General features: G+C 45.4%; 1 protein-coding gene across 9 annotated transcripts in view; it reads left to right on the top strand.

Annotated features, from left to right (window-relative positions):
* GJB2 (gap junction protein beta 2) overlaps positions 1 to 25,359 on the top strand; it is a 37,786-nt gene extending 12,427 nt beyond the window's left edge. For 2 of the 9 annotated variants that reach the window (XM_042967135.1, XM_042965311.1), the window contains 2 exons: positions 10,654 to 10,706; positions 19,400 to 21,591. In XM_042967135.1, coding sequence (XP_042823069.1) covers positions 19,419 to 20,099 — 681 coding nt within the window. In that variant the 5' untranslated portion in view covers positions 10,654 to 10,706; positions 19,400 to 19,418 and the 3' untranslated portion in view covers positions 20,100 to 21,591. Of the gene's footprint in view, positions 1 to 1,569; positions 1,703 to 8,869; positions 8,961 to 10,653; positions 10,707 to 12,879; positions 13,034 to 19,399; positions 21,592 to 24,951 lie in introns of those variants that run through there. The other 7 variants (XM_042965903.1, XM_042964747.1, XR_006211789.1 and 4 more) reach the window with 7 other exon arrangements.
* Positions 25,360 to 25,705: the final 346 nt, after the last annotated feature.

Below are 25,705 nucleotides of genomic sequence, written 5' to 3'. Positions count from 1 at the left end.
CCATAGTTTGGCTATTGTTAACAATACTGCAATAAACATAGGGGTGCGTGTATCTCTTTGAATTAGTGTTTTTGTATTTTGGGGGTAAATACCCAGTGCGATTCCTGGATCATAACGTAGCTCTATTTTTAATTTTTTGAGGAACCTCCATACAGTTTCCCACAGTGACTGCACTAGTTTGCATTCCCACCAGCAGTGCATGAGGGTTTCTTTTTTTCCACATCCTTGCCAACACTTGTTATTTCTTTTGTTGTTGATTTTAGCCATTCTGACAGGAATGAGGTGATATCTCATTGTAGTTTTGATTTGTATTTCCCTGATGATGAGTGATGTTGAGCATCTTTTCATGTGTCAGTTGGCCATCTGTATGTCTTCTTTGGAGAAATGTCTGTTCATGTCTTCTGCCCATTTTTTAATTGGATTCTTTTTTTTTATATTGAGTTGTATCAGTTCTTTATGTATTGATTTATTGGATATATTTGATATATATCAGATATATCATTTATTGGATATATCATTTGCAAATATCTTCTACCATTCAGTAGATTGCCTTTTGTTAATTGTTTCCTTCACTGTGCAGAAACTTTTTATTTTGATGTAGTCCCAATAGTTTATTTTTGTTTTTATTTCCCTTGCTTCAGGAGACATATCAGAAAAATGTTGCTATAGCCAAGGTCAGAAAGATTACTGCCTGTACACACTTCAAGGATTTGTATGGTTTCAGGTCTCACATTTAGGTCTTTAATCCATTTAGAGTTTATTTTTGTGTGTGTTGAAAGAAAGTGGTCCAGTTTCATTCTTTTGCATGTGGCTGTCCAGGTTTCCCAACACCATTTGTTGAAAAGACTGTTTTTTTCCCATTGTATATTCATTCTTCCTTTGTCAAAGATTAATTGACCATATAATTGTGGGTTTAATTCTGGGTTTTCTATTCTATTCCATTGATCTATGTGTCTATTTTTATGCCAGTACCGCACTGTCTTAATTACTACTGTTTTGTAATATAACTTGAAATCTGCAATTGTGATATCTCCACTTTTGTTTTTCTTTTTCAAGATTGCTTTGACTATTTGAAGTCTTTTGTGATTTCATATAAATTTTAGGATTGTTTGTTCTAGATCTGTGAAAAATGCTGTTTTTAAAGCTAATATTCTGCAGGTCAAAAGAAGCACACGTTCTGCAGGTCAAAAGAAGCACACGTGTGGGCTGGGGACAGCTTGGGAGACGTGATGTGAGCCCCCTCGTTCTCCCTCCTGACTCCTCCCTCTGCCAACAGAGGCCAAATCATACCTCCTACAGCTCCACGTTGGATCTCGAGTGCCTCTCCCTGCTACCCTGGCATCATTCCCTCTTTGAGGGACCTTACCAGTGGCTTTCCAACTAGCCTTTCCACATCTGTTACTCATTCCCTCCAGTTTCCAGGGTCATTCCACTGAAACCTGGATCTGGGCCAGACACACTCACTCAGCAAACTCATACTAAGAGGCTCCTGGGAGTCAGGTTCTGTATTGAGTGTCAGGGGACAGAATGATGACTGAGATATTGTGTCTCTTTACAGTGTAGTGGAGGAGCTAGAGCTACAAACAGAAAATTCTAAAATAATGTGAAAATGCAACAATATGATGGTGATAAACCAGGAGTCAGTGGAAGTCGTTGGGGTGGGAGGAGGCAGCCAACCTATCTGGGCAGTGTCCTGAAGAAGGTGAGTCTCAAAGGATGATTAGAAGTTAAGCGGGAGAGAGGGGAGGAATGGAGATTTCTGACGAGACATGGAGGAAGCAACACGGCATACGCAGGAGTAGCGATTTAGTGTGGCTAGCCCCTGAAGTGCCAGGGAGGGAGCGGTGACGGCTGAATCCAAAAGTGGGCAAAGTCACCACTGAACACAAAGTAAAATCCCAAATCCTCTGACATCAGCAAGTACTTCCAGGTTTCTCCCACTGACGTCTCCGTGCTCCCCACCCCCAGTCTGCCCATGTACGCACTCTGGTTCCTGAGGACTGCTTATTTATCCCCACCTTTGGGCATTGCACCAACTCTCTCCTGCCTAGAATGTCCTCCCTGTCTGCCCCTTCCTCCAGCCTTTCTTTCTAAAGTAATTCAAAGTCTTCATTCCCAAGATTCTCCCTGCCTCGCCCCAGAACCACTCCCTCCTCCCCCTCCTCCCCAGGGTTGCCCTGCTTGTGTTTGCACTCCTGTGTTCTCTTTGCTTCCCCTCTAGGGTGGGGGCTCCTGGACAGAAGAGAACAAATTCGCTTTACCCCCAAAACATGTCCCTTCATATAGTGAGTGCCACTATACGTATTGAATTAATTGGGGTCTTGAAGACTAATGCCTCTTCTCCCAGTTTTGTGGCATAGCTGTTGGGAAGGAAAGAAGGCTCATTAGCTTGCCATCCTGAGGGGGACCCAACAGTAGCTCTCTGAGGCTCTGCGAAACAACTTCCCCAACCGCCAGAACTGCCGTTGCTATGGTTTCTCCCTCCCACTAGGATCACTTAGGTGAATGCTGATTGAAGAACAGGGTTCCACTGGCCAAGGCCTTTTCAGGCCATTTTAAGAGGCAAAAAAGTTGGTGAAATGACAGAACGCCTTGAAATTATTCCGATATCAGAGCGCCGTGAGAAAAACTCACCACAGTGAGAAATTAATTGTGAGACCGCAGCCAAAAATCTTTTTAGAGATAGTGCTACAGATCTCATCCATCATTAGCCAACCTCAGAAACATGAAGATACTTGTTAACCTAAATTTATTTCTGGATATGACTTATTAGACACTAAGACGATTTATTTTTACTTTTTTGCTAACATAACTTTTAAATGTATGGATTCAGGATTAATGTGGCATTTGAGATTATAATTAGTACTCAGCTATAAGTAATTGCTTCTAAGCAATTACTAAGCAAAACTAAGAGATTAGTTTCCTATTCAAAACATACTAATACAAGGCACCGTATACAAGACAGAGACTGTCCCTTCTGACTGGTAATCAGTTGCTAAATCTTCAATGTTCGAAAAATGGGAGGCATAAGCTGAGAGAAGAATTGATTGTTTCACGTTTAACTTCGGCCCTAAAAGAGACCTAGGAGTGGTCTTCTAGATTCTGCTCATAGAAGCCAGCTGTCCAACACTCATCAGGAACTAATATTTAGGTTCAGTGCTAATACCAAAGAGATGCGCTTGGTAGAAAATGTGCCACAATCTCAAATTTACTTACAAGATGCTTGGGATTTTAAATTTTATCATATTGTGCCTCTTCCCCATACATGACTGTTCTAACACGAACAGAAGATGGGCACCTCTCAGTTGGAACTAGTATTTATAGGGTCAGGATGTGACGTTTCCCCTGAAGCACATCCACATCTGTCAAAATCGTGCTAAGCCCAGTTATAAAATCATAAGGATCAAATTAATGTAGACTACGGGCCACGGGTCCCCCAACACACAGCCCAGGAATCTGTGTTTCTAGCAGATTTCTGAGTTGATTTTTATACAGCCAGCCTCAGTCCAGATGCCCATAGAGCAGGCAAATTTTCAAATGTCAGTGGGCCACAGAATTGCCGGAAGTAATTTAGAATGTTTGTCCGGAGTCTAATTTGCTCAGCCTGGGGAAGTGGGGGGATTGACATTCTGACGTTTCCCTGGCTGTCCTCACACTGGTCTCCAGAAACACAGACACGTGGCATTTCAAGCAGGTGCTTTGAAAATAGCTGTATCTCCCTGATGTATCTCCACTCTGGAAACGCATCTGTAAAAGTTGGGCTGTGTTCCGCCCCGGAATGGCAAAAACTGCTATATAAGCATCATAGATTGATTTGTCCCTTTTCGGCCCCTATGGACTCAAAACAGGAGTTTGTCCATTCAGCAGCTTGTTCCACACGGGGAAGGGGGCGAAGCTCAGGCAGTCGCCCTGCGTCACACCGTGTCAGCGGTTGCCTTGCTCTGCTCGGGCCTGAGCCTCTGCTCGCAACGGACGGCATCCCCCGTGGTCAGTCTGTTCTCCAGGCTGCTAAGCAGCTCTCTCAAACACCCTGCGGTCGCCCATCACTCTCCTCACGAGTAAAACCACATTAAAGACCTCTGATAAATCTTTCCAGGATCTACTTTCTGCCTTTATCCTACTCAGCTTTCTGCTTCCTTTGGTGCCACAAGCCTCACCGCTTTTTCTGCCAGCTCCTTGGCTTTGTTTTTCTGTGGCTATCCTCTTTCCCCTTTCTTTCAAAATGTTCTCCCTTGCCTTCTCTGATATAGACAAAAGGTCAGAAGCCAAGCCCATCACAAGGGGAGAGCCCCGTGTCCCAGTTTGCTCTGTGTCACAGTGGCCGCACCTCTTGGGCTTGCAGACCAAGCAGGTCCGAGGCCGAGAGCCACCGTGTCGAGGAAGGCAGCTGCCCGGAACGCATCTTCCCTCTAAGGATGGAAGTAGGTGGATGGCTGGCTCCAGTTGTTGCTCCGTGCAGCTCCTCCTTCCTCCTTAATGCAAAGTGAGTCTCTTTAAATCGGAGATCCTAATCTCTCCAGTGTCTACTGCCCTAGGCCTTGTACATGATGGGATGTAAACTTTCGTGTTGCAGAAGAGGAAACAGGCTGAGAGGGCTGAGGCATTTCATTTCAGGCCATGTAGTTGATACAGGAAAAAGCAAAGACTTAAGGGGCACCCGGGTGGCTCAGTCAGTTAAGCCCCCGACTTCAGCTCGGGTCATGATCTCACCGTCCGAGAGTTCGGGCCCGGCGTCAGACTCTGTGCTGAAGGCTCAGAACCTGGAGCCTGCTTCGGATTCTGTCTCCCTCTCTCTCTGCTCCTCCCTCACGCACTCTCTCTCTCTCTCTCTGTCTTTAAAATTAAAATTAAAAAAAAAAAAAACATTAAAAGCAAAGACTCAAAATTGGGTGTCACTGACCCATTCTCCCATCGCACTGCTGGGAGTGATGGGGAAGCAGAGAGGGTGAGGACGCCACGCCTCAGTTCTTCTTGAAGGCATTTTCCGAGGCCCTGTCTCATTTTCTGCCCTCACACACTACACTCTGGTGCACAGACCTGGTGCGAGAAAGGTACACAACAGCAAGGCTGAACGTGACCTGCATGGTGTGACACAAATAACCACAGTGGCTTTTTATTGTTGGTAGCATAACCACTGGATAAAAGTAATGCTCAAAATGCATATCATTAAAAGCAGAATATACATATATTTTTTCAAAATAGCAATTACTTCTATCAAAGCTCATGATTCAAAGAGAATCCGTACTCATCAATGAGGAAAAACTTAGAAGACCATCACAAATAAGTTTTACATAATAGATCATTTGAAGTAATAAAAATTTCTAAAATCTTATCAAATGATATGTCTAAAAAAAATTTAGAAAGTTTTTCAACATTATCTACTGTATAGTTTCAAATAATCAAGCAGGTTATTTCTGGCTCACGTAATGGTGGGTTAGTTTATCCAAGACAAACCCTACTGCTGAGAACATATAGAGAAGTTGAACAATGTGAACAGACATGTATGAAAACTTCTGAGAGCTACCAGAGTAGCAAAGACTTGAAGAGCCAAGATCCCAGCCAGAAAAGATGAGAAGGGAAGTGAACCATCTTATTCACAAGGCACCTGCCAATTTGTAAACAAACAAACAAAAACAAAGTTGAGAGGCTAAGAGGTTAAATAGAGTTTCTGGCAATCTCATGGGGCTAGGAGAACAAAAATTGAACTTGGGGGTCCACCAGAGGACAGGCCCTTGTAAATACCCCCACTCTTTCGGTCTGGACCTCCGGAGGGCTTACTAGGAGTAAGAGTAACCTGAAATCAGGCAACACTCACCAAGCCAAGTTTGAATCCGTTCAGACTTTGGATTGATGATACCGCACCTACCGTAACTGCTTTCCAGAAGCAAAAATAAATGCCCTCCAGACAAAGTTGACATCAGCCCGAGGCTCTAAGTTCCACTTTCAGATTCACCCTCCCATCAGCCACCATAGGTTCACTTACTACTCACAGTGCTGGTCTTGAACGCTCTCTTCATTTCTGGCACTTCCGTGTCTTTATTTCACTTACTTATTTGTCACAATTTTTAAATAATATTTTGTTGAGAATTCTTATATCTGAAGAGGGAAGAAGAAACTTGTAGCATAGGTCTTCCTAGTATGTTGCCAGAAGTCAAAGTCACCTGGGAAAATCTTTTCTCTCAGTTTCCAAATCTCTTTAAAATCAAAATACACATATATCTAAAAAGTCTTCCCTAAGTACTGAAGAGATGGCTATCAAGTACATCCTTATCTCTTCTTTCCTTTTGTCTATATTATTTTTTCTTAATATTTCTATGGTAACTGAAATAAAACTCAAAACTAACAATTTCTCTACTTGTTACAAGGTTTCACAAAACATCTGGAGGAAGAGATTAGTACTGAACTCTAATCCAGGTTTCAAGAAGCTTCCCCCTCCCACCCCGTGCACCGTGTACTCCTTTGCCATGACCCACCCCACCACGACATCTTAATTTAAATTTTGGACCAGTAATTCACAAAGAAAAAATAAATGACAAAGAGAATTAAAGAGGATACAGCACATTTTCTAAAACTGAAAGTCTTAGGAATTGGTCAATGAGAAAAATCCTCTATCACCCGCTTCATATAACATGTTTAATGTAATTTTTATGAACCTAAAACATGCTGACACCCTGATCATGGGCTTTGAGGCTCCATGGTTTCAAAATTGAGGGGAAAAAATTGTTTTTTAAGCCACTCAGTCTCTGGCATTTTGTTATGACAGCCCAAACTGATGAAGATAAGGAGTTTATCAATTTTATTAACATTTTCAAAGAACTGAACTTTAGCTTTGTTGCATTTTCTCCATTATTTGATTTCTAACTCATTGATGTCTTATCTTTATTATTTTCTTCCTCTGCTTACATTGTTTCATTTTTCTTTTTTTCAAGCTTCTTAAGGTAGAAATGTAGATAATCAATTTTAAGCTTTTCTTCTTTTTCTAATGTATACACTTAAAGTAAAAATTTATCTCTTAGCACTGCTTCAGGTGCATCCTGCAGATTTTGAAGTTTTTCATTTTCATTCATTTTATTTATTTGAAGGATCTCTTATGATTTTTTCTTTTACCCATTTGTTTTTGCTTAATCTCTAAATATCTGGTATAGAAAATACCAAATATAGATAGATAGTAGATAGGTAGGTAGATGGATAACTAATTTAATTCTGCAAAGGTCAGAAAATATACTCTGTGTGATTTCCATTCTTTGAAATTTATTGAGGCACGTTGCATAGTTCAGCATGCTTTCTCTCAGCAAACATTTCATGTGCACCTAAAAAATGTATATTATGCAGTTGCCGGGTATAGTGTTCTATAAAGATAAATGAGGTCAAGTTAGTTGATAGTATTATTTTGATGTTCCATATCCTTGCTGATTTTTGTGTAATGTTCTATCAGTTGCTCAGTTATTCTAACTATGAATATAAATTTGTCATTTCTCTCTTTGGTGCTTTCAATTTTGCCTTATGTATTTTAGAGCTCTGTTACTTAGTGCATACACATTTAGGATTGATGTCTTCGTGATGAAATGATCCGTTTGCCATTTGTCTCTTTAATTTGTCTTTTTAATTTGTCTCTTTACTTCTGGTAATCTCCTTGTTTTGAGGTATACATTGAATGGTATAGTGACTGGAGCTTCCCTGTGATTTGGGTTTGTATATTCCTTGTATATATTTTTCCAATCTTTTACCGTTCAACCTATTTGTGAGTCTGCTTCTATTGACTGTTTTTTTCCTCCTGATTATGGGTCTCATTTTCCTGTTTCTTCATATGGCTTGTAATTTTTTACTCAGTGCTGATTTTGCATACAAAAGGATTTCCCCGGGGTGTTTTGTTTTTGTTTTTCCAGTGAGTGCAAGTCTTTTTTTTCCTGATAGGTGGCTAGAATGAAGATTTGATCATGCAGATTTATCAAGAGTCAAATTGATCTGGGGCTGAGCTGTAGTGTTAATTAAATTGGGTGTACCTCTGGGGGCTCCTGGGTAACTCAGTCGGTTGGGCGTCCGATTTCGGCTCAGGTCATGATCTCCTAGCTCATGAGTTTGAGCCCCGCATCTGGCTCTATACTGACAACTCAGAGCCTGGAATCTGCTTCAGATTCTATGTCCCTCTCTCTGTGTCTTCAGATTCTGTGTCTCCCTCACTTGTGCTCTGTCTCTCTCTCCCTCTCTCTCTCTCTCTCTCTCTCTCTCAAAAATAGAGGGGTGCCTGGGTGGCTCAGTCAGTTGAGCGTCCAACTTTGGCTCAGGTCATGATCTCATGACTCGTGAGTTCAAGCCCCTCTGTGCTGACAGCTCAGAGCTTGGAGCCTGCTAAGGATTCTGTGTCTCCCTCTCTCTCTGTCCCCTCCCCCACTCATACTCTGTCTCTCACTGTCTCTCAAAAATAAATAAACATTTAAAAAATTTTTTTGAATTTTTTTGAATTGAGTGTACCTTTAATATCTGATGGAAAAAGGACATTTGCCATTCAGCCCAACCTCAGTTTCCTACACATACACTGTGGAGTGGCTAGTCTCTTCTATCTTGTCATTGTTTGACACAGACATCATATAGTGTGGGCTCACTTAGACTCCAACTGTAGCACCACTCCAAAATTCAAATAGTGTGAAACTGTGTAATTCTTGGTTGTCTAGACTTGCCTACACTGACACTTTTGCAGTAACACTGTGCAGGGGGAGGGGGCCAGGAGGGAGGGAGGTTGATTATTAAGCCAAGCTATTTATTTTTGCATTTGAGGCACTTCTAAATTCCAATCTGTCTGGCAACCTATATTGTTATTAGTGTTTTGACTGATGTTTTCCTCAACTCTATAAAATCTCTTCATCTACAGGAGGCCTGCTTCTCCACCTTCCCACAAATCCGGAGCTACTCTCCAGATATGAAAGCAGTTGTGGCTCTCCGCTCACCATCACTTCCTATAAGTCAGTTCCACTGAGTTTAATCTGCCCACTTTTCTTTGACAATTGCCAATAGACTTTCATTTTAGCAGGGTTTTTGTTGTTACCATAGGAATAATGGTATTTTTCATCCTATACTCTAATTTGAAGCAGAGCCATAATGCTGTTCGTAATAGCAAAAGATCAGAAACATGGAATCAGGGAAAATTACATGGCTTTTAATTAAATTTTTATATAATCATATAAGGAATACTATGAAGCTATGTGAAAGATGAGGAAGTTCTTTATTTATTTGCAGAAAAAGATTTCCATGATATATTAAGTGAGAAAAGCAAAGTGTACAATAGGGTGTACAATGCTCTACCTTTTGTATAAAAGAGGGAAGAGGGGCGCCTGGGTGGCTCAGTCGGTTGAGCGCCGACTTCGGCTCAGGCCACGATCTCGCAGTCCGTGAGTTCGAGCCCCGCATCGGGCCCCTGTGCTGATAGCTCAGAGCCCGGAGCCTGTTTCAGATTCTGTGTCTCCCTCTCTCTGACCCTCCCCCATTCATGCTCTGTCTCTCTCTGTCTCAAAAATAAATAAACGTTAAAAAAAAAATTTGTTTAAAAAAGAGGGAAGAAAAATCATCTATATATAGACTCATATAGATTCATATCACATACGAACATCACAGATCAGTTTTCACATCTGTAGAATGAGATTTAAAATACTTTCCTCAGAGTTATGCAATAAAATAAACATAAAACATTTGGCTCACTTCATGATATCAAGTTCTAGATAAATGATTAACACAATGACCTTTGCATTGGATTATCCCGGAGATGCCTTCATTTATGTTACACACTCGAATTAGTTATTCAAATATGTTACGTTTGCAGTGGCCTATTTTTTCCTTTGGTAAATTACAAGCAGGGACTGTATCTTTCCAAGGCCTATCCATCTACTAACCTAGTATGTAATGTCATATAGCCTGCAAGAAAAAAAAATGAATGTTTCCCATCACATGGTGATTGAGATGATACCAAGAGCCTCCAGACTGACCATCTTTGTTAATGGTACACACTGTGAACGAGGCCCCCATGGTACTAAGAGAAGAGCCCTGTACTCTAAATTCCTCACTATCACTGGTTTATTTCAAAGGCAATAAAGAAACCATAAAAGACGTTATGCTTATTGACTCCTCTTACCCAGAGCACCATAGTTCAATCCATACTTTTGACCATAAAAGTCTCCATCTGGTTCTTTAAATACATAATCCATTAAAAAGGCTGGTCCATGACTTTTGAGCGGACCAGACATTAAAGCATTACATGCATCTGTTTTTGACAATCCCGTCAAGTTAGCGAAAGACCCAACCAACTGTTGCTCTTGCTTCTCACCCATCGCACGAACCCAACATACTCAGATGGGAGAGGGGCATTCACACCGCATACTCAGATCAGAAGGAGGCCACAGGGAAGCAGATCTAATGGAAGCAGGTCAGTTACCAGCCGGAACTCAAGTTCTTGAGCGATTCGACCACCAGTAACTCTCATCAGCTTGGGGTTTCTGGGACCTTGAGTCTGGGAGCTCAAATACAACACGGCAGAGCTGGGAGGCTGCTCTTAGGGCCCAGATATCACTCCCTCGGTACAAACACTCTTCACCTAGGCCACAGTGATATGTCTGTTTCTCTGGAAACGGAATGGCACAGTGACTTTCCGGCTTTTTGTGACAGGGATCTACAGCAAGAAGGACACTTTACATCGGGTCCAGTGCATACGTGTGGATGTGAGTATGAAAACACAGGAAATATTTCATAAAACGTTTCATAGAATGTTGCTTAAACCCTAAGAGCAATTCATTCTGATATTTTCTATTCTGTCCTATTTCATTTAATTTGGTGGGGGCATGGGGAGGAAAGAAATTTATTTCTCGGGACAAGCAACACTGGACTAGAAGAAAAGATTATCCTTTTATCTCCCACTATCTTCCAAGTTCGTGCATTTTACAAAAACTTCCTGGCAAGTCTTCCCAGCGCCATCTACTGTACCCTCTGGGTATTGCAAGTGCCCTTTTTTTTTTTTTCCCCCTGGCACAAAGATATTTTTTTAAGGATGAGATTGTATCACAGAGCTCTACACACCAACAAGTGCGTAGAACACAGAACAGAAATGACTCCCCCAACACAGAAATGACTCCAAAATAGTTTAATAAGTTTAGACTAATAGCTAACACACAAACCCAGTTCTGAATTCTCAGACCAAAGACTTCACATCCAATTCCAGAAGAGGGGCTTTCTAAGTCAGAGAACATCCACCTGATTGGAACCTCAGTAGCAAAACTGGCTGTGTAATCAGGGGTTTCCAGAGAGTGACAAATTTAAATTCAGGACATTCTAGACTAGCATTTCATAGAAATCTGCTGTAGTCTATCAAATACAATAACCAGGGAATCTCTCTGTAGTCCCTTGTCAAACCTCTGTCTGTGATTTTTTTACTAAGCAACTCATGAGTGTTTACTGTGCCCTAACTTATTCCAAAAGCTCTCTAAGATGATTTGTAACACAAACTAAAAAGTAGAAATCTCTTTTGTTCCTTTGTGAATGGTGCAGAACTTCCATTTTGATAAGTCATCACAGCTTACAGAATTTAATTTTTATATTCACTAGAAATAAATTTTATCTACCAGTTTGCCTAGGGATTGATAGCTCTGGATTCGTTTCTGACAAACATGTGCTCTGATACAAATACATTTGGAAGTATCTTTGTAATTTCTCCATCATCTGCTTAAATAATCATAAAAGAGCTACACTGATGTATTTGCAAGTAAGAGCATACACTCCTCCAGTAAAACAAAAGAAATCAACTTATTTTACTACTGCCTTGCCACTGAGACACATTCAGCACCATGAATTTCCCCCAAATATTTTACGTGTGAATATAAGAATAGAATGAGGAAAATGGAAAGACTTACAACAGTTTTAGTCACACTCAAAAGCTGGCATTTTTATGAGATGACTTTAATTTGAAAGTGAAGAAAAGAATAAATTATTGAAGTCTGAGATCTTTTTTCTTAACTCTTTGAATGTAACAACTGATTTTTTTTTTCCCTAAGTGATTTGACATTAACAATTTTCAGGATACATAAACAAGGGTGTGGGTCAATGATGCAGAGAGAAATCATAGGGAAATGGCATTCTCCTGTAATAATTATTCACAAAAATTTTAAAGGCTTACTTTTAAAGATCACCCCTGCTTTTAAATCATATTATCATATGTAAGTAATTATTAATTACCCAGATATGCCAAGGGCCCATTATATCTTCAGTTTCCGACTGCTATTTTGAGGGAGGCTGAACTTTCTGGAATTTTTGCCAATTATTAATATGATGATTGAATAATATTTCAATAGCCAAGTCAAGAGAGTGGGTCTAGACCAGTAGCTAATGACCCTAATAACTGATAGCTAAGAGACATTCAATGATTCTAACTTGCCCTAAAACTGCCAAGGTTTCGGACAGGGACTCCATTCTCTCACAAGTCTCTTCTTGTCTTGAAATATGTTCTGCTCTCTCCTACATATGATTTGTGTGTCAGAAATTTCACTGAGACATTTTTTATGTGCATTCAGATCATCCTTCCCAGAGGGCATCCAAGGGGCTGCCCCATTAGGCAGCTGGCAAGCAATCATCCATTAAAATATGTGAAGAAATATCATTTTTCACACACTGATTTCTTACACAAGAACAACTTCTTTCCTTCTGGTCCATTTATAAAACAGCTGTCAAATTAAAACCCTGAATAGCTTCAAATATTCACATTTCACCTTACAACCTGACAACTGCATCACTTTAAATGCCTGCATACAAGTTCAACTCAATTATAAACACCTGGGGTTTGCCTGCTTGCTACTAAGCATGTACATAAAAATATTCATCATATGTGTCTCTGACACTCCAAAGTGACAACGTGTGGCTGTAACAGATCTCATCAGTTAAGCATCAACAGCTACTCGCTACGTGCCCGAGTTTCCCTGGGAATTGCTTCATTCAAGACCGCCTCAGGAGACACCGGAGTTTTTTCCATAAAGCCGAGTCAAAAAACATTCTCTATATTGTTCAGTGCCTGCAGGTTAAGAAGACAGAGGTATACCAATCAAGGAGCAGGCACATGCTGGGCATCTGCTATGCTCCGGGCCCGGGAAGGCTGGAGTAGAGGGCAGAGCTTTCTCCAGGGGCTGGTCAGTTTAAAGATGAAGACGTCTGAAAACAGGGGACAAAATTAAGGCTTATTTTCAGTGTTTCCATTTAACAAAGTAATGCTTTTAGCCCAAAGGGAAAAAAGACAGCAATAGGATTATGCTATTCACAAAATGATTACAGGATTTACAAAACTATTAATTTGTGGTGTGACCTCCTAATTGTAAGTCTAAGCTCATGTGGACGTAACTTTAAATATCCCAACTTTTTTTCCGTCGTAACTCGTCTTTTCCTCCTCCTCTACTCTGGAAGACACAAAAATATATATTTAAGATGTTCTGTCTTGAAGAAATTCAAGTCTGGTAAGGAGGAAAACACCAATACAGAAAAACAACACAAATCACACAAAACAGAATAAAATCAGGTCGAGACTTAAGAGCTGCAGGAAGTCTAGCTACATAGCCCCAAATAGGAGCAGCTGTGATATACAATTAGCCCACAACGCACACTAATTATGCAAATCAGGAGAGTAAGTCCGGGAAAACAAGGAAAAGGAAGTTGAACAGCAACCTACAATCAGGAGACACACACTAAAACCTAAGGTGAAATTTTTCAATGGGGGAAAGTGACTCAACTTGCAGTCTCCAAACCACCTTTACCAGCAAGCTTCCTACGACGGTTCTAGACCCTTCCTTCATTCTGACCCAAGCAGGGCTCTAACCGGTTCCTAAACAGTGCTGTTCCAGAAAGTAACTGAAGGGAGGAGCCGCCGGCCAGCTCCACAACGTCCACCCCCTCCACCGCGGCCACCGTGCCCCCCACCTTCCACCCTGAGACACCTCCTACCTCAACTGTGATGTGCGCGCAGACCCAGCAGGTTCATTCCTCCACTCCACCCGGCTTTGCCTTGTAATTTCTAAAAAGCCGATTCAGCACATCTGTCAGATGGGCCATGCAAGGGCTTTTGGCAACTCTTGGGGCTCTGTCTCTTCATGAACAGACACTCCCTCCTAGACTAAGACTTAGAGCTGGAAGGTGGGGTAGTAACCACGGGGAAAAGCTCACATTCGCCCATACAAGAATGGCCTGAGTTGGCCCATGGCGACGGGGCACCAGTTTTACAAGGAAAAGTTAATGCTTTCACGCTAATGGTGATAATCATGGGAAATCCATTTTTGAGGCTGGATCTGCTCTGTCAGGATGAATCATCATCTTTGCTTAACATAAAACTGAGCCTGAGAACGGCTTGCCCACCCTTCCACACTGGCCGCTCTTTGCAGAAATCAAGGTACCTGAGCAGTGACAGCCACCCACGCTGGGCGCTATTTCCCCAACGCGTCCTGCTCTGGCGGTTTTAATTCTCCATCCACTTGATTTGTGCATATCCCCCTTCTGTCAACCTGCATCTCGAGACATCGAAATACCCGACCAAATGTGAACCATGAGACTTCCTAATCCGGGATGAAGCTTCTGGGAGAACTGAGCGGCCCAGGATCCGCTCCCCTTTCATGGCGTGCGCGTGCAGGGAAAGGAGGGGTGGGTAGATGTCATTCATACCCTCTATTTTCTGAATCATCTGGGTCGCCCCCGCCCCAAACCGAGCAACTAACTGCCTTGCGATTTCTCAGCTGCGGGAGGAGGAAGCGGCAGGGCCCGGGGGGGGGCACCGTCTGCCGGGACGTGGAAGGCGGCACGTCCAGGGCCCACGGAGACGCCCGTGCCAACCTTGGCAAGAGCAAGACTTGTCTCCCCCAGCCGCCTCCAACCCTAGCCCTTCGCACATTGTTGAACGTGGTCGAATCAAAAAGGGAATCCAGGCAGGCGCTGGTTGAGTTTGTGAGATTCTGGGGGGAGAAAGAAGCAGGGACTTGGCCAGCCCTGGTGGCCCACCTGCCTGCCACTCTGAACCCAAAATCCAAGGCGGGAACAGACCCTGTGTCACCGCCCCGCAGCAGAACTGGAACCTCCACAGCCTGAGCTTCAATCTTCAGATCTTTGGGAACTCCTGTTTTCCCAATAATTAAAAAACGAGTAAAGCAGAGCTTTCAATGCAATAGTACTCTTTGGACTAAAGCAGAATAACAATAACAGCAACAACGACTGTCCTTTAACCCCACCCGTCCCCAAAATGCAGGGAGCCGAGGCTTGGGGCTTTGCATCCTCCTCTGGTCGCCAGGTCCAGCCCCCCGCCGCTCGGACCCTGGGCGGAGGGGCTGGGGTGGCGGGGCTGGGGTGGCGAGGGGGGGGGGCGTGGCGGGGAGTGGAGCGCACGGGGACTCGGGGAAATCCAGGCGCTCAGGGGTGCTTGGGGCGCTGTGCGGCCCGGGCTCCCCTGGACCTCGAGGGGCGATGGGGGGCGTCGGGGTCCCGGAAAGCCCCGGCCACCGGGGAGGCCCCGCGCGCCCCGCCCGCAGCGGGGGAGGGAGGCCGGGCAGCGAGGTGCCGCCCCCTCCGTAACTTTCTAAATGGCTTTGGGGGAAGAGGCGGAGTGTCGAGTGCGGTTAAAAGGCGTCGCTGGAGCAGGCAGGTGTCGAGGACCCGTAGCGCCCGGCGCGCTCCGCACTCCGGGACTCCCAGCCAGTCGGCGGCGCCCCAGCCCGCAGCGAGCGCGGAGGCGGCCCCGGCCAGGACCGGCCCAGACCCCGCCAGAGCGCCCCGCCGCCACCCGGGACCCCCTCGCCGCCCGCCCCCGGCCCCGCCGAGCGCTCCCTCCCGCACAGGTGAGGCCGCGCCGCAAGTGCGCCCGACTCTCGGCGCCCCGGGGACAGCTAGGGCTGGGGGACCCGGCTCCGGGAGGGACCCCGGGACGGCCTAGGGCCGGGGGACCCCGCGCCAGGTGGGACCCCGGGACGGCCTAGGGCCGGGGACCCCGCGCCAGGTGGGACCCCGGGACGGCCTAGGGCCAAGGGACCCCTCGCCAGGAAGGACGGCCTAGGGCCGGGGGACCTGGCGCCGGGAGGGACCCCGGGACGGCCTAGGGCCGGGGGACCCCGCGCCAGGTGGGACCCCGGGACGGCCTCGGGCCAAGGGACCCCTCGCCAGGAAGGACGGCCTAGGGCCGGGGGACCTGGCGCCGGGAGGGACCCCGGGACGGCCTAGGGCCGGGGGACCCCGCGCCAGGTGGGACCCCGGGACGGCCTAGGGCCCGGGACCCCGCGCCAGGAAGGACGGCCGGGACTGGGGGACCCGGCCGCGTCCGGGCAACCCGGATCCCGCGAGCTGGACACGCGCGCTGAGGCCCCTGCGCCGTCCCTGTCCCGGGCGGTCGCGGCAGCAGACCTGGGGCGGGGAGGCGAGGGGCGAGCGCGGACGTCTGGACAGGGAGCGGCTCGGGCCGAGCTCTGAAATTCGAATCGGGCCGCTCGGGCCGGATTTGCAGCAGCGCCGGAGAAGGGGACGTGGTAACCGAAGCCGGGGCCGTGACCGGGCTGGGCGCGCGGGGCGGGGGAGGGGACCGTTCCGGCTCAGCGTGACGCGTGTCGAGACCCTCCTGGGGGAGATTCTCGCTCTGCTGCCCGGTCGCCGTAACTGCGGCCACCTGACCTGTTCCGTTGGCCGAAGGATTAGTTCAGAAAGTTGCAGAAAGTCGTGGGCAAAGCAGGAAGCCTTCGCAGCAGGAAACTGACCTTCACCTCCTCGCGCTGCCCTGGGGAGGGAAGTCACTCGGGTCGAGGTCCGGCCGGATTAACTAGCACTCCCTGCCCCCGCGAGCCCGGAGACCTAGACCGCAGCCCGAACCTGAGGTTAGTTTGGTTGCTTGCCTTTTTCCTAAACAGTCAAGAGCGTTTGTCCCCAGGTGGCGTTTCCCAGCTGGCAAGAACGCTTTCAGCACACTTTTTACAGACGAGGTAGCGTGCAGCTGAGAAGCGTGTTCTGTAGGACGGGCCGCGTTAGCCCTTCGGTGCCCCCTGACTGGCAGGAGGAAATAAGCCCAAAAGGCGTGTGTCCTCCAAGCTTTCCGACAGGCGGACACCTAGGACCACGACCATTTACTTGGGACTCTGTCTTGAGATGTGTGGCGACAGCCATGCCCCCATTAGTCCTTTGAGTCTCTTTCAAGTCTAGTGTGCTAAGTCAGTCACAGCTACAGACACCTGTGAGGGGGTGGGGGCGCTCTGTGGAGAGGTCAACCATCCAAAAAGTAAGGACCGGGAAGAAGGTAAAGGGGTCAAGAGCTCCTTTTGCCTTTTCTGGGACCTGGTGATTCACCCGGTGCCTTCCCCGAAGACCTGAAGCAGCTTCTCAACCCACTTCTGGCCCAACTCCAAACAATGACGGGGTGGTGTGGGCCAGGTAGGAGCCTGCCCATGACCCATCTGCCAGGTCAGGAAAGGCAGGAGGGGAGCTCCCTGGGTGATCTGAATGCCGAGGACAATTCCATCCTGCTTGGCTAGTCCATCCTGACCTATCACCCCTGTCTCTCCTGCGGAGCGCACTGTAATTTGCTCCTTTTCCTAAAAGGATCTTTAAAGCAGATCCTTTAAAGGATCAAGAGCTTTACAAAACGACAGTATTTTTCTCAGCTGATGGTGATTGGACTGGTTTACAAAAGAGCATGTGATCCTTGGTAGCACAGAAGAGGCCAAGGAGTAAGGACCACCCTAGATTTTTAGTCGGACGTATTGACTTAAACCAGGGACAGTTTATTTCGGTGAGTGTTCTGCTCTCCACTCGGTGCTAATGAAGAACCGGACTGTCTAATTTCATGATACTGTTTGGTTAAAAGATGAATTTTGGTTCACCTGAGGACCTCCCAGACAGTCTGTATCTAAAGGATCAGGGCTGAACCCAGACGAAACCACAGTTTCTTCCAGTCGATGTGTCTCTTTGTCAAGCTGAGTAGGTCTAAATGTGTCTCAAGCATATTTCAATCTTCCGTAATTTTTGTGTCTGTGACTCTTCTCCGTGTCTCTCCTGCCTCCTCTGACCTGGATGGCGTTGGATGGCTCCGGCCGGATCTTAGTGCCCCACAGCAGTGCCCAAGATGGGGCGCAGTGACGAAAGGCATTCGTTCCCAGCTTGCTTAGGAAGTCCATCGGGAGACGGGACCCAACTTGTTCCAAGTGGGGAGAGCATTATGCTTTTAAGTAAGAGAAGAAGGAGGATTCACTACCAGCTTAGAAGGCGTGGAAAACCGATCACTCACCAGAATTGTGGAGAGGTGGAATCTTGTTTACAAGAGGGGTTGATTGAGACAGCTGGGCTGTAACTATGAATAAATGAAGGCAGTTCATATCCTGGGATGAAGAGAAGGCCACTGTCTCATGGCAGATTGATCACAGGCTTCTCCGAATCCCTTTTCCATGAGTAGCAGGCTTTGGTTCTGAACTTCAATACAGTGACTCATCTTGTAGGGCCGGTGACCGGGGAATCACGGAGTTAAATTTGCTGTCCTTTTTCTTAATGTGCACCTTTAGAAACGCCTCTAAATTAAAACCATGACCCACAATAAAAAATGCACAGTTACAGCCGTCACCAAACAGCTGTATCCCTCAGTACTAAACCGGGCAAATCAGTCCCACCCCACCGTGGCAGTGAGGACCACCCATCCAGACACAGGAAGTATGTGCAAAAATCCACGCATGGTGGCTTTCCTCCATGGGGAGACTAATTCTCACCTGTTCCTTTTCATATAGAAAAAGGAAGTGAAGCCTTCTGTGAAATTTTAACCTGGGAGTGCCTCAAATGTAAACTTTACCATCGGTAACAGTCATTTCACTGTTACATCCCAAATCCATGAAAGTGAACCGAAAGGTTTTCAAGGAAGGTAGCTCTGCAGGGAGTTGGTCTGTTGGCCTTTAAGGCAAGGCCGGCCGCAGCCAGCCTCGGTCCCGGTGCTACCGTCCAAGACCTGAGGCTAGCGGGCAGAAGTAACAGGCGGGTCCCGTTCAAGTGCTGAGTGACTCGCGCAGTCTGCAGAGTGCAGAGTTCGGTCAGCACTAATTAGTGCCTTTAAGTTAGCAAGTACTTTTGCTGTGGCGCTCCGCCTCCACCCCCCGCATCTCTGTTATGTGCCAAGCACGGGGTGAATTCTTCCCGGGAACACGCTGGTCTTTATTAGACGACACACACGGACACGTTCCAGGTGGTTTGGGAACTATACGTCTAATCCTACAGCCAGCTGGGCTGGTTTTGTTTTCATCGTTTTGGGTGAGGTTGTGTAAGAGTTGGTATTTGCTCGCGAGGAGGTTTAAGAGTGCTCACTTACCGGGGACCCGGAGAAGTGTCCCCAGTTCCGTCCTGACGAGTCATCCCTGTGTTGTGTTCGCTTTGCCTTTTCCAGCACACACGGCCCGGAGGAGATGGATTGGAGCACGCTGCAGACCATTCTGGGGGGCGTCAACAAACACTCCACCAGTATCGGGAAAATCTGGCTCACCGTCCTCTTCATTTTCCGCATTATGATCCTTGTCGTAGCCGCGAAGGAAGTGTGGGGAGATGAGCAAGCCGATTTCGTCTGCAACACTCTGCAGCCTGGGTGCAAAAATGTGTGCTACGATCACTATTTCCCCATCTCTCACATCCGACTCTGGGCTCTCCAGCTGATCTTTGTGTCCACGCCGGCTCTCCTGGTGGCCATGCATGTTGCCTACCGGAGACACGAGAAGAAAAGGAAGTTCATTAAGGGGGAGATAAAGAACGAATTTAAGGACATTGAAGAGATCAAAAGCCAGAAGGTCCGTATCGAAGGGTCCCTGTGGTGGACCTACACCAGCAGCATCTTCTTCCGCGTCATCTTTGAAGCAGTCTTCATGTACGTCTTCTACATCATGTACGACGGGTTCTCCATGCAGCGCTTGGTGAAGTGCAACGCGTGGCCTTGTCCCAATACGGTGGACTGCTTTGTTTCCAGGCCCACGGAAAAGACCGTCTTCACGGTTTTCATGATCGCGGTGTCTGGAATTTGCATACTGCTAAATGTCACCGAATTGTGTTATTTGCTAATCAGATATTGTTCTGGAAAGTCCAAAAAACCAGTTTAACGCATTACCCAGCCAGTGGATAAAAGAGAGGGTGAAAAGGAGGAGGCACAGACAGGTGCTTTGCTGTCAAGGCACAGTCACCAGCACTTCCCCGAGATACAGATTCCTATCTTAGACGCAACCATTTGAAACTGCTCTGGATCTCAGTGAAACTCCAGATGCCTCCAACAGAGCTCTCCTCTCCTAAAGCTTGAAAACAAAGGCATGATTCTGTGCCTATACTGATTTTCACTAAAATTAGTTCCAGTGAGGCCCCGAGCCGCTAGGGCTTGTGGGTGTAGGCTGTCTCCTATTTTAAACAAAGGACATCAGCATTTCTTTCTCTTTCTTGGAGGAAAGGAGAGAAACGCCGGGTTCTAAAGAGGATGCTGAGAAGGTTTGCTTGATCTCCTTAAGGGTCTCTTTGCCGTTTTCCCTGAATTAAAGGTGAACATAGAGATTCTTGGTTCTTTTATTCACTTGGGGAGTTTTAGTCTGTAACAATGGACAGGGTTATCTAACGCTTCAAACTCTGTTGTGCTTTTTTAAGTGAAAACTTTAAAATGGGATAGATGTTCTTTTGATCTGTAAGATGTTCTGAAAACCATGATATGTTCACCCTATTTCAAAGGCTCAGACTCTGATATGTAAACGGTGTGCAATTAGATACTGTCATCGAGTTTAAAACAGAGCCTTTCAGTTATGAGTAATTTGCAGCGCCCCTGCGAGGCTGGTGGCCGTATTCATTGTGGTATGTAGCCCGTAAAAGCATTTCAGCCTCCCACACGTGAAACGAACTAGAAGTTCTTAGGGGTGGCTTGTATTAGCAAAGAGCCTTATTTCAAAAACTTAGGTGTAATTTTGCATGCGAAGTACACGCTGGATGGACCACCAGCTACTACTGACTACAGGCTGGGGCAAGCCACCCTCTTTACAGTGTTTGCCCTTTCCATTACTGTGGTCAACAGTGGGAGCACTGATTTAAAGAGGTGGCTTGGGAATGCTTCATTGCCACAGTACAATTTAATGGTGCAGAACAAAATGGGGGGAGTGGTAGTTACTGTTTTTAAAGAATAGATGGAAACAAAATTTTAAAGAATTTAGATGGACTCGAAATTCTAATGATTAAAAATGAGTTTCGTCTACTTCAAAAGTTTGCTTCCCTCTTTAGCATCCAGTTTTCTTAAGTGAAAATAGAATTGGTAGGCATTTGTTTTTAAACAGAAATTAGAGTTTAGATGAATATTTAGGTGTTCTATGGGACAAACTGGACCCTAATATTATCACTGTGCTTGACATGGTTTCCAAAAAATGGTACTCGACATACTTTCATGAGGGTAAACACTTTTCTGTCGCCAAGAATAGCACTGTAAAAACATTTTGTAATAATAAATCATAGCTTTAATTACATGCTTGTAACTAAATAATTTTGTAATGTCTCAAATGTCATTTAAAATATTAAATATAATTAATTCGTAAAATAACTATGTAAAATCTCTTACAGTTTTTAATAGAAGAGCAGATTTTATTTTAACCCATAGCCAGTGTTCTATGTTAATATTTTATATTTTTAACACCAACTCGGTAAGTTACCAGGGTGTCCATCCACCATTCTGGGATTCTTCTGCCCGGGTACAGGAAAGCCTCTGTCACCAGAAAGATTGACAGGAGAGGGGGAAAGAGTATTTTTGTCCAGCCGCATGCTCACCTCCAACAGGTTTTTGACAAACACACGTGCAGCACGACGTGTGGACTGGATTTGTAACCTGCAGGATGCCAAGTTGGGTTCACGTGACCGGTTTGGCTCCTAGAAGAACCACGGGAGCTGAAAATGTCATTCATGGTGAAGTTCGGCTGAGGCATGAGAAAAATTCTATAAGGGGTCTTTTCTGGGAGATGTACTTTCTGTGTATTTGTAGGTAATCGAATCTGGTCTGATGAAGCTGCTCTGCATTCCTTATTGCCCATTTCTATGGGAAATAAGCCCGTAGGCAGGCCAGCCTGTCCTGTGTGTGGGAGTGCTTGCTGTCTGCGGGCCTGCCTGCCTTCAGGGGCTCTCCCCCAGCCGACCAACAGCGGCTCCGGCTTTTCAGTAAGAGGAACCTTGAGCCCAAGGACCTCAGCATTTGACACATAAATACTTAGGAATGTTTTTTATGGAGAACCATATGCCATGCGCTCGCTTTCTAAATGGATTTAAGAGGACAAAAAAAAAATAGCCAACTTTCATCCAGGTAATAGAAAAGAGAAAAATAGTCCCTGGTCATCTTCCAAAGTGCTCTGCACACAGGCTGTTAAAACGGCACACGATTTTTAAGATAGATGTGTTCATTCTTAGAAGCTGTGAAGGTTATTACTCTCAAGGTTTTAAAAGACTAGACCAAAATAATTCCAGATCACTACTGACCACTTTGAAGAGCTTATAGAGCGGTCTGGCCACATGCCTGAAAATTAGAGCTTGAACTTTGAACATGAGTTTAATCCTCAATACATATCTCGAATTTATCATTTGTGCTAGGTAAGAAAAACCTCTGTTTGGGGTTTTTGGTTTTGGTTTTCAAAAGGGACCACCAAAAGACCCTGGGCCGGCCTGATTGCATCAAGGCCATTGGCCAGCCTCCAGCAGGGCCTCCACACTGGCTGGGCATCCACGTATTTGACCTTGAAAGCTTGTGAAACGGTGGGTGCGGTCCAGCTGCCAATTTATCTGGCACAAGGTTTGCTAGTAAGCTGGCACTCGTGGTCTCAACTCTTCCGTAGATGCACAACTGTCAAAAGGCGGGTGGCAATTGGCAGTGAGTGAATGAGGGCCGACTCAGGAGGACGCAGCCAGTATTCTCCAGGGTGGCCTGGCCCGAGCTGACCATCACTGCTGTCACCGACCTCAGCAGTCAACTAGACAGCAGCAGGCAACGTGCCAAGAGGGGTGTCCGGTGGGTATTGCAAGAGCTCACTTAATTCTCCGGACCTCAGTTCTCTCATCTTACAATGGCCTTACTGGTACTTTCCAAGGTTAATGGCAGCTAAGTAAGACAATTTATGTAAAAGCTTTCTACGTAGTGAAGTGCTAAGTAAAATATTGCCATGCGTGTTCCATGAGATAGATCCCAAGCTGGAAAGATGGTGGGCGGTATTTTAGATAGAAATGACTCAAGCGGAGCTTGACAAACTGGAAGCTGGAAAAAAAATGGCACATTTATACTAAATCTGATGTAAGCACAATAGAGAGAGAGGAGAGGCTAGGTGCAAAAGTCATGGCATAAAAAGGTAGGGTTACGACAGTTATGTTAGTCTATGATTAAAGAAAAGTCAACAGGGTCATAAAGCGTCCATTCATCTAGTTAGTCTCTGTTACCACGTGTTTTATGCATATGATCTCATTTAATCCTCACAGATACTCTGGCAGTCTTAGGCCTTCGGATAGTATTACTCCTATTGAATGGACCAGGAAGGTGCCTTTCGGGGAGGTAACATATCATACTCAAAGGCCACGAGCAGACAGTCCTATCATACAAAGGGTGTGGGTTGGACTTCCAGAATTCTCCCAGTGCATTTAATTCCTGAAGCTAGTAGCCAACACCACAGGGATGCCCCATCTTCCCCAGTGCTGATAGGGTTAAGAAGAAGTCCTGACTTCTAGAGACACTCCATTCCATTCCTGCGCATCTCGAATTATTCATTTACTCAGCCAATATTTACCAAGTGCCAGCGGAGTGCCAGGAACTACTGGGCACCGGGACTGCGAACAAAACAAAATCTCTGCCTTCATGTTGAAGGAGGCAGGCTACAAACAAATCCCTGTCGATTATATATGCTGCAGATAAGTGCAACGGAACTTTCTGTGCATACGGGAACTAGGAAGGGCCAGGGACGATGAGAATCGCTGTTCGATGTAGGGTGGTCAGGGAAGGCCTCTCTGCTAAGAGACATAGGAGAAGCAAGCCAAACGGGTATCTCAGGGACGAGTCATCCAGGAAGAGAGAGGCCGGGACACCAGAGTCAGGGAGAGACTGGGAGGAGATGAGGCCAAAGAAGGAGGGGGTAGTACAGACGGCGTGGGGCTGGAGGCCGTCAGAAGAATTCCCTATTGTGCAGAAATCTGCCTGTTTATAACACCAGCTTTCCAGCATCTGTTCTGCCCTCTGGTGGACCCAGAGGAAGTCTATTTTCCACTTAAGAACCTTAAAGAGCTGAGAACAGATCCAAGTTCAACCTCAACTTTATTTTCCAGCTATATAGACCCACATTTCTCAGTCATTCATTGGTTCATCCAATATTAAGCAACTACTGTGTACCAGCCTACGAGGTACAAGCAAATAAGAGAGAACAAAACACATTTTCTAACCTCTGGCAGTCAAGCAGTGATAAGTGTGCCAGGGGTTGCTAGGCTCCCCCTCAGTGTCTTCCAGAAGGCGGACGGTGCCCAGCACTAGGTGCAGCACTCCAGCGTGGCCCAGCATTGGAGGGACTATTCTAGACGCAGTATCACACGTTAATTTTGAGGGAGATTTTTAACGGCCTCGTCACCTTTCCTCACTTTCAGTGACAAGATGATTTATGTAATTACAGAATTAATATACAAATACATTTGCATTTAAAATGAAACGCAGAAGTATATAAAGTCAAGTGAAAGTCTCATTTCATAGTCCTACTCAGAAGTATCAGTATTAAGATCTCAATGTATATCCTTCCAATCTTTTTTCTATGCAATGGCAGATGTATATGTAGATACAGAGATATACATACATAACTACTTTGGTTTGCATTTCTGACATACTTTTTTCCGTGGTAGCTTCTCATCTAGTAATACGTCTTGGAAATCTTTCCAGGTCGGTATGTATAGATCTAACTTGTTTTATTTTTTTTTTAACAGATGTACAATATTCCATAGAATGACGGAGCCACAAACTGTTGAACTGCCACCATGTCCATGAACGGTCGCTCTGTTTCCAAGTTTTCACTGAGTACTCCCCCTCCCCTTCTCTTCCCACTGCCTCCCACCTCCTATCAAAATTTATACTACATGTCACATGGATTTTTCCAACCTAAATACAAGCCTCTAACGTTTTCCCTGTTGAATTTCATCTTGCTGATTTTGGCTCATCCCTCTAGTCCATCCAGATCTTTCTGAGCCCTGTATTCAGTTTATTGGCAATTCTTTCCAACTTTATGTCATGTGTCAGTTTAATTAGCCTGCTTTCTCTATAGTTACTTAAGCCAATAAAAATGTTGTATATGGAACACCACCCAAGATTTCCTTCCAACTCATGTCAGTCCATCTACCAGCATAACTTGAGTTTGGAGTGAATTAGCTGCATCTAATTCACAAGTTTTCATCTTAATAGCATGGATATTATGACCAACTTTGTGAAGTATCTTACAAAAATATTTAATAATATTTACCATTTCATTATCCATTAAAAAAAAAACACATCTATTGAGCTCCTTCTATGTGCAGAGCATTGTCTAAGCCTCTGGCAAATGCAAAGATGATTTTAAAGGGTCGCAATGTGGAGGACAGAGGCCAATGAGGCGGTTACCATACAAAACGGTACAGTATGGGAGCACGTGGGCACTTCTGTCGGTTAAGCACCCACTTCCGCTCAGGTCATGATCTCACAGCTCGT

The sequence above is a fragment of the Panthera tigris genome, chromosome A1 (assembly GCF_018350195.1).
Source record: "Panthera tigris isolate Pti1 chromosome A1, P.tigris_Pti1_mat1.1, whole genome shotgun sequence".
Classification (NCBI taxonomy): Eukaryota; Metazoa; Chordata; class Mammalia; order Carnivora; family Felidae; genus Panthera; species Panthera tigris.
This window is presented reverse-complemented; position numbering and strand designations above follow the sequence as displayed.